Source organism: Suncus etruscus, chromosome 14 (genome assembly GCF_024139225.1).
Source record: "Suncus etruscus isolate mSunEtr1 chromosome 14, mSunEtr1.pri.cur, whole genome shotgun sequence".
NCBI classification, from domain to species: Eukaryota; Metazoa; Chordata; class Mammalia; order Eulipotyphla; family Soricidae; genus Suncus; species Suncus etruscus.
Window position 1 is genome coordinate 14268914 of NC_064861.1, and position 16047 is coordinate 14284960.

Below are 16047 nucleotides of genomic sequence, written 5' to 3' on the forward strand. Positions count from 1 at the left end.
AAGTCTATGTTTAATTTTGATAGAAAGAGATAACCTGGGGCTGGAGGGATAGCACAGCGGTAGGGCCTTGCACACATTCAACCTGGGACAAACCCAGCATGGGTTTGATCTCTGGCATCCCATATGGTCCTCTGAGCCTGCCAGGAGTGATTTCTGAGCACAGAGCCAGGAGTAACTCCCGAGTGCATCCAGGTATGAATCCCCCCCCCCCACCAAATAGAAAGAGATAACATTATAAGCAACTTCAAAGAGCAAGTAAATCATCTCCACATTTCTAGTCAGTAAGAAAGCAATGGTATTTTAGATGTTTAGCCCTAATAAAACCTTGATATGTTCCTTTATAGCTAGATGGAGTTGATGGACTTTGGCATTTGGAAACTAAATCTCCAGCAGCATTATTTAAGAACTGTATTGTCCCAAGCCCTGTACCATTTCGACCTCTATAAAACTGGGATAAAACTTCATGAGAGGTTGTTTTCCTAAAGTAAAGGATGACACAAGGACAAAATGTTTTGGTGAGGAGGCAATTTTCTTAGCCCATTAAACAGCAGTATAGTCCCTGCCCCACTCATGTTCACTTTGCAAGATCACCTAAAGAACTCCATGCATCTGAGTGGCCCCCACTGAAGATGGACAAGAAATTCCACCCTGTAATGTGCCAGTGTGGAGCTGGTTATCTTTCCCCTTTTGGGGATGTCGATTGTTGACTTTTCTTTCTTTTTCATGCCAACAAACTCTTCTTAGCTACTAAGTATATCAGAATATGATAGCTTAGAAAAAAATTAAGGGAGGCTAGAGCAGTGGTGCAAGCAGTAGGGCATTTGCCTTGCACGTGCTAACCTAGGACGGACCACAGTTTGATACCCTGGCATTCCATATGGTCCCTCAATCCAGGAGCAATTTCTGAGCGCATAGCCAAAAGTAACACCTGAGTGTCACCGGGTGTGGCCCAAAAAAACAAAAAACAAAAAGAAGAAAGGAAAAAAGGTAAACAGACAAACCTATTTTTTCATTAAGATATAAGGTAAAACTTCCTAAACCCAAATTCTAGGCAAGGATTTTGCTTTTCACATTGTCTGAAAATTAGCTTTGTCTTCACAAATTTTCTCTAAGTCTTTGACAAAAGTAACTGACCTTATTTTTCTCCATATTTTTAAGTACCAGTCCGTTTCTAACATAAAGTAAGATTATAAAATAAGTAAAATTTAAAGTGTTGGAGAAAAAAGTTATCTGCACTAAATGAAGTCAATAATGATGCAATTCCTCTGATGATCACAATCACATATCAAATAAAAATAACCATAGATATTCCTAATGGGGTATCTACCCAGAGATGAAGTAAAATTTCTTCTATTTATAGATAAATTACTTAAGTTCATATATAATTAGATGTGTACAATTTATCAGAAATATATAGATTTTCTATCTTACAAAATGCAAAATTAAATTAGGTATAACCATCCAATGCTTTGCACTGAAATTCTATACCACTTTAACCTCAATTCTTAAACATGGTCTCAAAATAAAACTACAGGTTAACAGACAAAAATTTAGAAGGTAACCTGCATGGAACACTCCATAATTGAATGTGGCATTGGGTTTCATTTAAAATAGAAAATATTGAAACTTATAAAGAATATAGAGGATTAAATAATAATGACATGGTCATGCCTTTGGGTAGATCAGACATCTCCAAAGCAAATGCTCACAGGAAACATTCTCTGAACATTAATTGCTTGACTTAGGTTTATATTTATAGGCTGTTGCTAACACAATAGTATGCTTTAAAAAGTTCTGTCAAACAATAGAATTGACAAGAAAAAACTGTACTAGGTAAACCTTCCCTTTTTGTGTGTGCTAAATAAATCCTCTTAATACTAAAATCAGAACACCTAGAGATGCATATATTTTTCAAAGCAGAATGTGGTATTATTAGTCACATAAGTAATATAGTCTCAATATTTTGCTATTTATTATAGAAAAAATGAATTCATAAATGCAATTTATGATGCAATTCATAATATTAATAACAGTACAAAAGGTCTGTCTGTGCTTTGGGGGAGGTTCATGTTTAAGTTTTAAAGCTTTTATTTTTTTTCTATCATAAAACCAAATACCTGATTTCATTTTCAGGACTGCATTAAATGTGCTATAAATCACTGCATTGTCAGTACTAAATGGTGCAAAGAAAGTCATTGCAGATTCCTGCTTTGGGTATGAATAACTGTTACACTTTGTTCTGTGTCAGGCATCCTTGACTCATAGTAGCTGTTTGCTGGGGAGGCCACAGGGTGCCCAGATTTGTGATAGTGGGTAAATAAAAGATTAAAATTTATAGCCAAGGGGGGAAAATAACTCCACTCAAAGCTAACATCCATGGACATATTCTGTGTATGGCTTATTAGTCCAACAAAAGTAACTTCCTGTGTTGTTTCTTTCAGGGAAAAAATGTTACCTTCTGATTATGGTAGCATCTTTTTTGTGCCTGATTTCTGTTTGTCTGGGGTTTTCGGTTATGTGTGTGTGTGTGTGTGTGTCTTTGTGTGTCTGTGTGTGTGTCTGTGTGTCTGTGTGTGTGTCTGTGTGTTTGTGTGTCTGTGTGTGTGGTTTTGGGGCCACAACTGGTTGCTTTCAGGGGTTACTTCTGACTGGCTCAGAGGACCTTTTGAGATACAAGGAATCCAACCCTCATCGGCCATGTGCAAGGCAAACACCCTACCCACTATGCTATCACTTAGGTCCCAAGATTATGGCAGAATTTTATTAACAAAAGTTTCCCAAGGCTAAGAAGAGGTGGGTGGGGGCACTTATCTAAGTGCAAGACCCTAGAGACAGAGGACACTTGGGAGACTTAGTATGAGTTGTTTCCAAGCACACTGATGGAAATATTCCTCCCCTCCCCTTTAGGACGTATATTTAAATGTTTCCATTTCTGAAATAGGTTCTGCAGTACTTATTTTTACATCATGCTACCCAGCTAAAACGAAGGATAATAAAGCAGTTGAGGCATCTAAATGCATGCCTCAGTGCTGTGCTACTCAACAGAAAGACGCTGCTACAGCGTAGATGGTATTGAAGAATATCATGCTAAGCTACAAAAGAAAGTGAAAGACAAGAAATATGACCTCACTCCTATGAGGTGTGTAATGAAATAAAATGAGGAAGTAGACATGGTTCAAAGAAAGTGGCCTCTGCTGTTCCAACCATCTAGAAGAGCAGTTACCGAAGCAAAGAGGAGAGGCCAAAAGGGATCCAGCCCCAGTTGTGCAAGGGGAGTGGCATCTTTGTGGTGACTGTGATGTCATGCCCTTAAAACATACTAATAGACACTTCTGAAAGCCACTGCTACCCAATTAAAAAAAAAAGTCATGCAACCATGACTGGGCAGAACTTATCATGGGACCAATAAGAAAGATCCTAGACTAGGCTTCGGCCTAGGATTTGTACAATAACCAAGATCTCTAATTCCAGAGGTCTGACTATGACAAATGTGACTGAGCAGAACTTCTGGAACCATAAGACTCTATCCTAGGTTTTTTCCTATGATCTGTGTAAAAACTGAGACCACTAATTACAGAAGACTGATTACAACAGTGGTAGAACAGAACTTCTAGAACCATAAAGACTCTATCCTAGATTCGTCCTATGACCTGTGCAAATACCAAGATCTCTAGCTACAGAGGCCTGATTTTATCATCCACAACTGAGTGGAAAGTTTCCCGGCACCATAAAAAGACGTTGGGGTGTGGAAATGAGCATGTATAGAGCCTGTAGTTGTTCCATGGCAGTATGCTTCAAGGGCTGAGAAATCCTGTATCTCTTAGGCCAAGGGAATTCTCTTTCTAATTTCCCTAATACTTACTGTGCCTATGCAAAAAAAGGGCACAAAACCTTGCCACACCAGCCCTCCTTCTCCTTCCTTTTTTTTTTTTTTTTTTTTTCGTTCTCGTGGTTATTTGGTAGTTGTGTTTTTGTTGCTGTTGTGCTTTCTTTGTAGTTGCTAGTTTTGGTTTTTTGTTTGTTGTTTTTTTTGTTATGTTTTCCTTCTTTTTTCCCTTTCTTCTTTTAATTTGATATTTATAACCTCTAGACAAACTCCTTCCAGGTTTCTTTTCCCCTTTTTTCTTTTCTTTTTTTTTTTCAACAGAACCACATAACTTGGACCATCTTCTTCTGCCTCATAAATTGAGGGGGGAAATGGATGGTACCAGGACCAAACAGTCATATGAATATTGAGTGGAAATAAAAAATGATCTGGCTTAAACACCAAACCCAAAGCCAATGACACCAGAATCGATACCCAATCTACAATAAGCTACACACAGAGGGAACCAGTTATACTCGCAGTCTAAGGGACAAAGGAGAAAGATACGGGATGCATGTTGGGAACAGGGTTGGAAGGAGGACAACACTGGTGGTGGGAAGGCCTGATTCATTACCATTATGTACCTTAAATATTACTGTGAAAGATTTCTAATTAGCTTTGGTCACAATAAAAATTATTTTAAAAAAAGTCATGGTAGGTGTAGCACCAGATACATTAACTGGAAAAGGAAAAGTGTAGCAACTCTACATAGTACTTTAATTCATTTATCAATAGTTATTAAAAGATGGGTCCTCATATGCTGATATATCTGTGCTTCTTTTTAGAAAGAATTCATGACTAATAGATGAAGACTGAAAATGTAGAACTTGGGAGGTGAAATAAAGAAATAGTTGAGTGTATATTTTTTTCTTTTCAATACTTAAGTATTACTTTTCTCTGGGAGATGAATATACCTGTATATCTTGGGGGTTGTTCTGAGAACATGCTATGCAGGGAAATTAACCCATACTCTACAAACAGAGCCTGTGCTCCAGTTCAGTGAGCCATCTCTCTGGCCTACTTTTTTAACAGAAGTGATTCCTGGGGCCAGATAGTTAGTTAATGGACTGGCGCATCGCTGTAGATACTTGTACATGAAATCAATACTTGTGCATGAAATCTCAACTTTTAATGGAGAGAGTGGAGAGACAGAATAAATTTATTATGGCACTTGTCCACAAGGAGTGGGAAGGAATGTAATGGTTGACTAAAGGAGACATGATATGGAGCTGTGAAATTCTAATTCTTAGAAAATAATCCTAAGCAACTATGACAGGCTATTAACATCTGTTGATGAGGGCCATGATAGTACATACGTGTTTTAGTATTCATTGGTCCTTAAATTTTTCTCAGGTTCTGTCACTTTCCTGTAGCAGAACATCAAGATGCTGGGGTCCTGCACTCAGATGGAAAGGCTTCCTGAGAGTGCTTGGTACTCATCACAAAATGACATTTCTATTTTTTATGCATGAGCATCCATCAATGGTAGATATAAGATGCCAAAAATCACTATGGGTTGGAATGACTAGATGTTTTTGTATTTGATCAAATATATTCCAGTCTTGTATATACAAGACAGAAACATATATAAGAAAATTATGCAAGAAGGAATCTGGAATTGGTAAAAGACCAAATTCCTTCTGGTTGCTCTTACCTCATTGGAGGGCACCGTGGCAAAGGGCTTAATGACAGCAGCCAATGGAATCTGAGCTTGCTTGGCCATATCCGACGTGCAGGGGAAGCAGTACGTTGTACAACGGATGTACCGGGGACTGGCATTGCCTGAAACAGTCAAAGGGCCAGGCAGAAAAATGCTTGAGAAAATAATCCACACTTGGGGCTAGAGTGATAGTACAGCAGGGAGGGCATTTGCCTTGCATATGGCTGACCCAGGTTCAATTCCTAGCATCCCATATGGTTACCCTGAGCTTGTTAGAAGTAATTCCTAAGCAAAGATCCAGGAGTAATCCCCAAGAGCTACCAGTGTTACCCAAAAACCCAAAACCCAAAAAATAAAAAAATTATCTGCTCTACGATACCGAAAGAGTTGATATTTTGTAATAGTGTGCTCTAAAACATACAAACATAGATACTTTTGTACACCAATTCAAATTAGTGTTTTAATCCGAAGGGTCCTGGGGAAACCACACCTAGCTCTGGGGACCGTGGAAGCTTTATGGGAACCAAAAGAGATAAAGGGTGACAGGGACTTGACTGCCTGTACTGGAGTTGATTAGTGGCTAGATTCCTGGTGTAGTTTGAAGAAGTGGCTGGCTTTCAGCTTCTCCCACCTTTTCACTCTGTCACCAGCAGCCCCAGGTCCTTGTCCTGGCTTCTGTCTGTGCATGAAGGATAGAGAGAATAAAGAGGACAAAGGTGACAGAGAGGGATGAAGAGGACAAAGGGGATGAAGAGAATGAAGAGGATAAAGTGGATGGAGAGGGCAGAGAGGACGAAGATGACAGAGAGAGATGAAGAGGATGGAGAAGAAGAAGATAGGACAGAGAGGATGGAGAGGGTGGAGAAGACAGGGATAAAGAGGACAGAGAAGGTAGAGAGGGCAGAAAGGATGAAGAGAATAAAGACAAAGAAGATGGAGATGACTGAGAGGGATGAAAAGGATGCAGAGGATGGAGAGAACTGAGAGGTTGAGTTCTTTGGGTGGTAACAGGACTGGATTGTGGCAGAGCAGGAAGTACAAGGCTGGGAGTTGTGAAGGGCAGAGGAATGTGCAGGTAGCCATCAGGAATCTGTCTAGGGTGTCTATGAGCAAACTGTGAAGCATGTAATTAGACCCACGAGGCTGGCACTGAAGACAGGTGTGAACCCACCTTCCGCCCTGCTGAGCTGCCTGTTGCTAGAAAGTAGCACTGAAGGGAGGATGGGGTGAGGTGGCCAGGGCAGGGATCTCAGACTTATTTGGCCTAAACCCCCTCTTTCCAGAAAAAGAATCATTCAGTGTCTCATTGTTTGTTTTTGTTTTGGGACCACATTCAACAATGGTCAGGGCCTACTCCTGGCTCTGCACTCACGAGTCACTCTTAGTAGTGCTCCAGGGACCATATGGAATACTGAGGATCGACACTTGGTCGACTGTGTGCCCTACCTGCTATGCTATCACTCCAAGAAAAATTCACTTTAAGTCAACAGGTGGCCTCCAAATTTTCCTGCTCCCTGTATTATCTAATACCTATTGGGAGCTCTTTGGGAAACACTCAACTAGAGAAAAGAGGATTTCAACTAGATTTTAGCAACAAGAATGTAGCGACTTTGACAGTCTGTAATGGGACAAAAATACATGTTTTACTACGCTTGTTATAGGGTACTCATGTTTAGGATTGAGGATGTGGCCCATTAAAGTGACATTCAAATCCGAGACCAAATGTTATCAGGCTTCTAATATTTTTTGAGTTGTCATTAAAAATCATAATAACATGTTTCTGGAAAGATGAAACCTATAAAAGAATGAATGTCTTTTTTTTTGATATTTGCCAGATACTGGGAAGCCCAGGGGTTCCTCATGGCTGAGCTCATAAGTGATCCCTACTCATGTTTTGGGAGAGCATATGCAGTGCCTGGGACTGAATTAGAGTCAGCTGCATGCAAGGCAAGAGCCTAAACCCCTGTATTATTTCTGTGGCTCAGGAATAGGCATAGTAAATGTTCAACACACAGAGCACAGAACAGCAGAGAAACCACTCAGCCTCTCCTCACCATAGTTAAAAAGTGGGAAAATTGAATCTACAATGGCTGAAAAACCTGACAGGATAATGCTAGTCAGGACAAAGCACGTGTGTTGGCTCCCCAGCCACTAAGCCCCCTACTGCACTGCTCTACCTAGATTGACAGATTACCACATAGTTAATGAATTAAACCAAAGAAGAACATGGATAAATTTGAAAACATGGATTAAAGAGTTTTCTTCAGTGGACCAACTGACATTGTGTCTCCCTAGACTCCACAAGCAAAGAAAAGAGTGCAGTTGGCTGGAGTGATGACAGGTGATATGGTCCTGCTTATCAACTCTAAAGGGGTTCCCTGTCACTGATAACATTACTGGAAGGTAATTGTGTCTACTTAGAAAATAGTAATGGATGGGTAGATATTATCGGAATTATGGTCCATGCCTTCCTGTACGCAGCCAACCACAATTAGATCCCTAACATCACAGGGTCCCATGAGCACTGCTTGGTAAAGCATTAGAGCAATGCTGGGGTGGACTAGGGAACCCCAGCATCTCAGCGTACAAACACAACCACATCCTCAGATTCTTGCAATGAAGTGCCAACTTGGTTGGCTAAGCATCACCAGGAGAAGTTCCCCAAGAACCGAAATAAAACATGGATTAAAACAATTAAGAGTAATAAATTCTACCACCTTAATCGAAAGGGGGACTGAAAAGCAATACCTTGGTCTTGGATCACACAATCTGTGGTGACCAAGGGAGGCACCTGCCCTCTGGTGTTGGTGGCATATACTTGTGCCCCTCTGGTGACTCTGTCATTCTCGATCACCTGGATCTGATAAAGAAGATTTAAGAGCTGGTTAAAGTTTGTCAGGACTCAACAACAAGAACAAAAACTGTCAGGACTCTCCCCACCTTTATCCTTTCACCTTCCTTCTCATTAACCACAAATAACAATCAGCATTTTTCTATCCCCTCTAAGTTCATTACAGGTCAAATTCTCACAAAGAAACAAAGAATCATGGCTCATTGGTAATTTTTTTTTTTTTAGCTACCCTGGCATTTATTTCCACCATTTTAAGACCAGTAACATCCACATACTCTACTGTGATTCTCTGAGTTTGGAAGCAGATCCTCAGAGAACATATTCAGTGAGACCACACACAGCAGTTTAAAAAAAAAAAACTCGGGGCCGGTGAGGTGGCACTAGAGGTAAGGTGTCTGCCTTGAAAGTGCTAGCCAAGGAAGGACACCATTTGATCTCCCATCGTCCCATTTGGTCCCTCCAAGCCAGGGGCAATTTCTGAGCGCTTAGCCAGGAGTAACCCCTGAGCATCAAATGGGTGTGGCCCAAAAACCAAAAAAAAAAAAAAGGAAGAGGTGGATAGAAGTATCAAGGGGTAGAGGCTGCAGGCACATGAATAGGCAGAGATGCGTTATCTCTATTATCTAAAGCACAGCGCCAACAACACTGAATGTGAGGGAGGGATGGGGAGGACCCTTATTCATTGGTGGTGGAAACACAGACTGGCTTATTTAGTCTTTTTGGAAAATGGTATGGATAGTGCTCAAAAAAAGGTAGAATTTTTTTTTTTTATAAAATCTTTAAGCACCATGATTACAAGCATGATTGTAGTTGGGTTTCAGTCATAAACAGAACACCTCCCTTCACCAGTACAAAATTCCCACCACCAATGCCCCCCTCCCCCCTTCCCAACCCCTGCCTGTATTTGAGACAGGCATTCTACTTCTTTCACTCATTAAGATTGTCATGAAAGTTGTTAGTGTAGTTATTTCCCCTAACTGCACTCAACACACTTTGTGGTGAGCTTCATATTGTGAGCCAGTCCTTTTAGCCCTCATCTCTATTGTCTCTGGGCATTATTACAATAATATCCTTAATTTTTCTTAAAACCCTTAGATGAGTGAGACTACTGTGTGTCTTCTCTCCCTCTGACTTATTTCACTCAGCATAATAGATTCCATGTACATCCACGCATAGGAAAATTTCATGACGTCACCTCTCCTGATGGCTGCACAATATTTCATTGTGTATATGTACCACAGTTTCTTTAGCCATTCATCTGTTGAAGGGCATCTTGGTTGTTTCCAGAGTCTGGTAATTGTAAATAGCACTGTAATGAATATAGGTGTGAGGAAGGGATTTTTTAATTGTATTTTTTAGTTCCTAGGATATATCTTTAGGAGTGGTAGAGCTGGATCATATGGAAGCTCAATTTCCAGTTTTTTGAGGAATCTCCATATTGTTTTCCATAAAGGTTGGAGACTAAATGGCATTCTCACTGCAGTAAATAAGAGAGAGTTCCTTTCTCTCCATATCCCTGCCAGCACTGATTGTTCTTGTTCTTTGTGATGTGTGCCAGTCTCTGTGAAAAGGTAGAAATTGAACTCCTGTATAACCCATCAGTTCCACTCCTGAGAATATATCTTTTTTTTTTTTTTTTTTTTGGTTTTTGGGCCACACCCTGTGACGCTCAGGGGTTACTCCTGGCTGTGCGCTCAGAAGTTGCTCCTGGCTTCTTGGGGGACCATATGGGACGCCGGGGGATCGAACCGCGGTCCGTCCTAGGCTAGCGCAGGCAAGGCAGGCACCTTACCTCCAGCGCCACCGCCCGGCCCCCTGAGAATATATCTTGAAGACCCCAAAACACGATGCAAAAAAAGGCATCTGCACTCCTATGTCCACTGCAGCACTATTCACAGTAGCCAAAGTCTGGAAACATCTCAGGTGTCCGAGAACAGGTAAGTAGATAAAGAAAAATCTGTGGTACATCTACCCAATGGTGATCATTAGAAAAAAAAAATATATGAAAGTTCCTGATACATGGGTGAACATAGAGAGTATCATGCTGATGAAATGAGCCAGAAGAAAAGGAACAGACATAAAATGCTAACACACATTTGTAGGATATAATGAAACATAGTCGGAATATAATGTCCAAAGACAATAGCAATAATGCACAGTAATCTGATGCTTAGAAAACTTGTCACAATGGGGGAAGTGCAGTTAAGGACAGAGAAAGGACTAGTATGACAAAGACAGTGAGAAGTAGTCACTCTGGACAAGGACTGAGTCCTAAAAGGAGGTAAAGTGACATGCATGATATCCCTTCAGCAACGGTATTGTAAACCACAGTGCCAAAAAGGAAAAAAAAAAAAAAAGTTTGGTTGCCACAGAGGCAGGCTGGAGGGTGGGAGAGAAACTGGACACACTGGTGGAGAGAAGTGGACAATGGTGAAGAAATGGGTGAACATTGCAGAATAGAAACTGAATCATAAACGACTTTATAACTGTGAATCTCATGGGAATTTAATAACGTTTTTTAAAAAGAAAAAATATTTCAACATAAAAATAATAATGAAGTACTAATACTAGAACTTTCATCACCTGGATTCTGCAATGTGACCTTATCCATGAGCCACTCCCCACTGATGGGAGGCAAGCCCAAAGGAAAGTTATTGAATTGGTTTAAGGAATTTATACAATTCTAATTTCATATATTATGAATTTTTATTAAGAATACCGAATCTATTCCAAGCATAAATGTTGCAAGACACAATTAAAACAAGAAAAGAATGGGAAAATAAATCTATATTTCAACAAAATTTGGTTCATTCAAAACCAAGGTAATTTTTTATTATTGACATATAATCATTCCAATCTATGGAGTATAGGCTAGGGAAGAAGAAGAAAAAGTCATAATCTACATATTGGATACATTGTTCTCACCCAAATAGACTTTATGTCCATACTTGTAATTAAAAAAAAATCTGCCTCAAAAACCAATTATCTGGGTAGCAATTACATCTAAAATTAACCCACTTCCTTGCTGAAATACCACACAGAGAAGTATATTTATTACTGGCCATATATTTTGAAAGTAATATCAAATGATATTCCAGCTTAAAAGAGAGGCAATAGTTAATGGATGTTCAGATGGGATATGTCTCATGTCACACAGAGACAAGGGCTGTAGGTATGGAGTGAGATGAATAGGGGGCACCTAGACAGGGGGATTGACAATGTGGACATGAAGGAAATGAAGAATAAGTCATGTCCTGAGTACAGTGTTCAGAGTTTTTTCTGGGTGTTGATCAAGGGACTGTGTGATTCCTTAGGGACTAAACTCAGGCCCCAGTGTAGAAGTACATAATCCAGACCCTTGAGCCATCTCCTTAGTGTCTATGGGTGTACCTGATTGAAGTGGGCACAGTAGGAATGAAAAGCAGCATATCTATGAAGAGAACACAAACTAGGTACTGGTTAAATACCACAAATGCTGCTAACATAGGCCAATAAAAATATCAATTAATTTCATCAACTCTATGACACCCAAAAGAAATTGACACAGACTGCTTGTCTCAATGAGACCCTTTGGGACCAGAGAGATAGCACAGTGGATAGAGAACTTGCCTTGCACTTGGCTGACCCAGGTTCTATTCCCAGTATCCCATACAGTCCCCCAAATCACGGCCTCAATTCTTGAGTGCAGAGTCAGGAGTAACCCCTGAATATTGCCAGGTCTGTTTCAAAAATTAATGAAACCTTCTGACTCTCAAACACAGATGGATGGGAGCAGGGCCTTCTGGATGTGGCAGGTGCAGTTTCAACAACACAGGACAGAGGAGAAATACTGACAAAGGAAGAGCTTAGGAAACAGGCATAAAGAAAGGGATTTTGTGGGTGAAGAGCACTTACAGGGCTGGGAATTGAGTCAGGATCCAGTTTCTTGGGGGGCTGTGGTGGACCAGCCATTTGTGCAGGCCCCCCGGGGAAGCCACCTGGATAGGAAAGTTGCGCCCCAGGCATCGGTGGGCCAAAGTTACCTGCATGGGGGAGAAAAGTAAAGGAGAAGTAAATCATTCCAAATCCCCCATTCAGGCTTACTGACAGTTTTGTTATTCAGTTAAGCATGTTTTATACTCCATTTTATAAGTTACACAAGGACTAAAGTGGATCTAAGTTTTCTTTCTTTGAACCTGCCACATTCCCCCCCCCCCCCACCGCCAAATTACCATTCTGTGCCCGGGGAGATGATACAGGAGTTAAGGAACTTGCCTGCATGTGGCTGAGCTTATTTTTCTGGGTAGTGCCAGGAATCACTCCTGAGCACAGAGCCAGGAATAGCTTCTGAGCAAAAACAACAACTATATAATTTTCCTTTTCGGCATGGATGTGGAGCAAACCCATGGCCTCACACATGTAAAATTCATGACCCACTTGGGAGTCACAACCCCGTGTCCAATGCAAACCTCAGGACTATTCTTTTTTTAAAAATAAATTAGAAGCTGGAGCAATAGCATAGCATGAAGGACATTTAACTTGCACATGACTGACCAGGGTTCCATTCCCAACACTCCATGTGGTTACCTTGAGCTCACAAAGAGCCATCCTGAGTGCAGAGTCAGGATTAACCCAAAATAATGAATTGTGGGTTCCTCTCCCTTAACCCTCCCTCCAAAAGAATCCTAGCTGGATTCCCACGAAGGACCCTTGAGGGACCCAAGACTTTCCTGGCGCCCGCCCTTACCCTGCTGTGGAGGATATCCTGCACCCTGTCCTGGAAGAGGTGGAGGCTGGTACTGTGCCCCTGGAGGAGCCGGCCCTGTGAGCCCATCCTGCCTGTGTGCAGGCGGGGGCATGGGCATGGCCCCAGGGCCATTTACGGCAGATGGTGGTGGTGGAAGAACCTGAGATCCAGGCTGCATAATGGATGGCTGGGGTGGTCGCGGTGGGCCCTGGAATGCTGTTCCTGACTGAGAACCTGGTGGTGGCCCCTGACCAGGGGGAGCAAGTCCTGGACCTGTGTGGGAAAAAAGAGCAGAAAATCTGAACACTCATTTCTCAGTGCTCCTTCTTCTACTGAGAGGGGCACCAAGGGTACTTCTTTCCCTAACAGACAAGAAGTTTCACAATCCATATTCTTCTGCCACAGAGAAGTTTTCAGTCAGGAAGTAATGCCAATGTAATATGGGGTGTGATTTACATAACTTGAGGTCTTAAAATGGATAGAAGAAGTAATGAAAATGTGAGAAAATTTGTAAGCTGAATTTCTGACTCTGTCATCAATGAGAACAATGTTTAGTATGAAAGTCTAGAAAATCAGAGATGCATTTTTGTTTGTGGGTCACACTTGGCGGTGCATAGGGGTTACTTCTGGCTCTGTGCTCAGGAATTATTCCTATTGGTGCTCAGAGGGCCATATGGAATGCCATATGCCATATGGGATGCCACTAGGTCAGTGGCTTGCAAGGCAAATGCCCTCCACACTGTACTATCACTGTACTATCACTCAGAGAGATGCATTTTTTAAGTTATGTGCTTCCTCTATTGGACTTGAACAAATGGGCTTGAGAACTATGTAGAACCAACCAGGGAGAAGGAAGGAAAAGGTCAGGAGCAGAATTTACAATGGTATTGGAAGAAGACAGAAAGAAGATCATTGTTCTTTTCTCTGTTTTGGTTGAGTCCATTTGCTTCACTGGAGAGGCATCATTCTGAAACTAGTAAGAAAGGAAAACTGCTGAATTAAGTTTTAGCACTAAAACTTCTGAAAAAAGAGTCAACTATTTTTTAACTTTATTTATTTATTAATTGATTGGTTTGTTGTTAGGCCACACCCAGTGGTGCTCGGGGGTTACTCCTGGCTCTGTACTCAGAAATCACCCCCAGCAGGCTGGGGGGAATATATGGAATCCAGGAATTGAACCGGGTCCCTTCTGGGTCAGCACAAGCAAGGCAAATGCCCCATTGCTGTACTATCTCTCAGGCCCCAAAAAGAGTCAACTGTAATGGAAACATTCTTGGCCAGCAATATAAACAATGACCACTCTTAGAATACAAACTTCCTATAGTTCCCCAAACATACAGCATTTCATTGATGGTGACGTTCAGGGCCATAACTGTTTTGGTCCTACTATTCTCTTTGGTGTTTTATACTATCTGAGCTCCTATTTTCATCCTGATCTGAGTACAGAATCAAAATGAACTGTAAACAATTGAGCCTTATTCTTATTTTAATTTGGAGACCTTAGGCCCAATGAAACAAAGTCAAAACCACCTTCAGATTTCTGCTAATGGTTTGCATTGTTTAAAGATCAATTTGGGAAGTCAGTAATTTTTGTTTCTTATGCTCCTAGTTTTATTAAGCATAAGGAATTTTGGGGGATTTTCAGAGGGGCCCATCAATGATCTTGAAATAAATATAAAATGATTGGGAGGACTAAAATTCATTATAACCTATATACATGTACATATAATAAATGCACATAGAAATAAATTGATATGTAAGAAAGTTTTTGTACATAAAACTGCCTGCTAAAACTGTTTCAATACAATGTTTAATACAGAGTGGTGTCTATCTTGAAATGAAGATGCTAAATTATTTTTTTCCTAAAATGCTCTGGACACAAGGCAACCAGTGAGCACGAGACAGATCTTTTACCAAAGCTGTTGATGTGCATGGCTCCGAGCTGATTGCCGAGCTGGGTGACAGATGACGTGGATGCAGGACTCGGATAAGACGGCTGTGTGGAGGGCAGGTACTGAGTGTAGGAAGACGCCATACTGGTGGCAGGTGGAGGACCTAGAGATCTAGATGAGAAAAAGAAAGAGACAAATAATTCCAAAGGATTTCACATTCAAATGCCATACTAGAGATGCCAGTAATTTGCCAAGTAAAACAAGCCCTGACAGTGGACTCTAAGGACAGCACTGCTACACATCCCAAATCTCTCATTAATTTCTTTCTTAGTTAAGAATCAACCCTGTGACATTAATCCATATCTTTGATCACAGGCTGAATATATCAAGGTACTCCGGAGAAAATGCTAATGTAAGCATGTAATCTAACTTAAGAGAACATTAAGGAACAGAGTCCAGCACAGCCTGGTCTATCTATACCTGATCAATAAAATCGAAACCTAGAAAATAAAATGTGCTGTGGTTGCACCTTTATGATCCCCCAAACTTATAGCTTAACCAGATCTAATAACAAAGTATCACCTACAACCTACTTTCAGTAAACTCAGCAAAAAGTTTTGTTTTTCTTATTAAATAATTTCTTTATTTAAACAACGTGATTACAAACATAATTGTAGTTAGGTTGCAGTCATAACAAGAACACTCCCCCTTCACCCGTGCAACTTTCTCATCACCAAGGATCGAGCCTGGCCTGACTGTGCACAGGGCAAACATCCTGCTATTGCTCTGGTCCCTCTTCCTTTTCTTTTTGGTTTTGTTTTTGGGTCACACCCACAGGCACTCACGGGCTACTCCTGGCTTTGTGTTCAGAAATCGCTCCCTCCTGGCAGGCACAGGGGACCATATGGGATGCCACCATAAGGGAACATATGGGATTCAAACCACCATCAGGACTGATTCCTGAACACTACTGGTTGTGCCCCAAACAAAGACAAACAAAAGAAATATGGCATATCTTAAGGTCATAAAATTAGGATGCAAAGTATTTGAATC

At 41.0% G+C, this 16047-nt stretch overlaps 1 protein-coding gene across 1 annotated transcript in view; it reads right to left on the minus strand.

The window, feature by feature from the left end:
• Nucleotides 1-16047, minus strand: part of SEC24D (SEC24 homolog D, COPII coat complex component) — an 85838-nt gene that overhangs the window by 49117 nt on the left and 20674 nt on the right. Inside the window, exons 3-7 of the mRNA XM_049786848.1 lie at nt 15017-15165; nt 13103-13375; nt 12271-12398; nt 8274-8385; nt 5520-5647 (exon numbers count right to left, since the gene is read on the minus strand). Coding sequence (XP_049642805.1) covers nt 5520-5647; nt 8274-8385; nt 12271-12398; nt 13103-13375; nt 15017-15165 — 790 coding nt within the window. The remainder of the gene's footprint in view (nt 1-5519; nt 5648-8273; nt 8386-12270; nt 12399-13102; nt 13376-15016; nt 15166-16047) is intronic.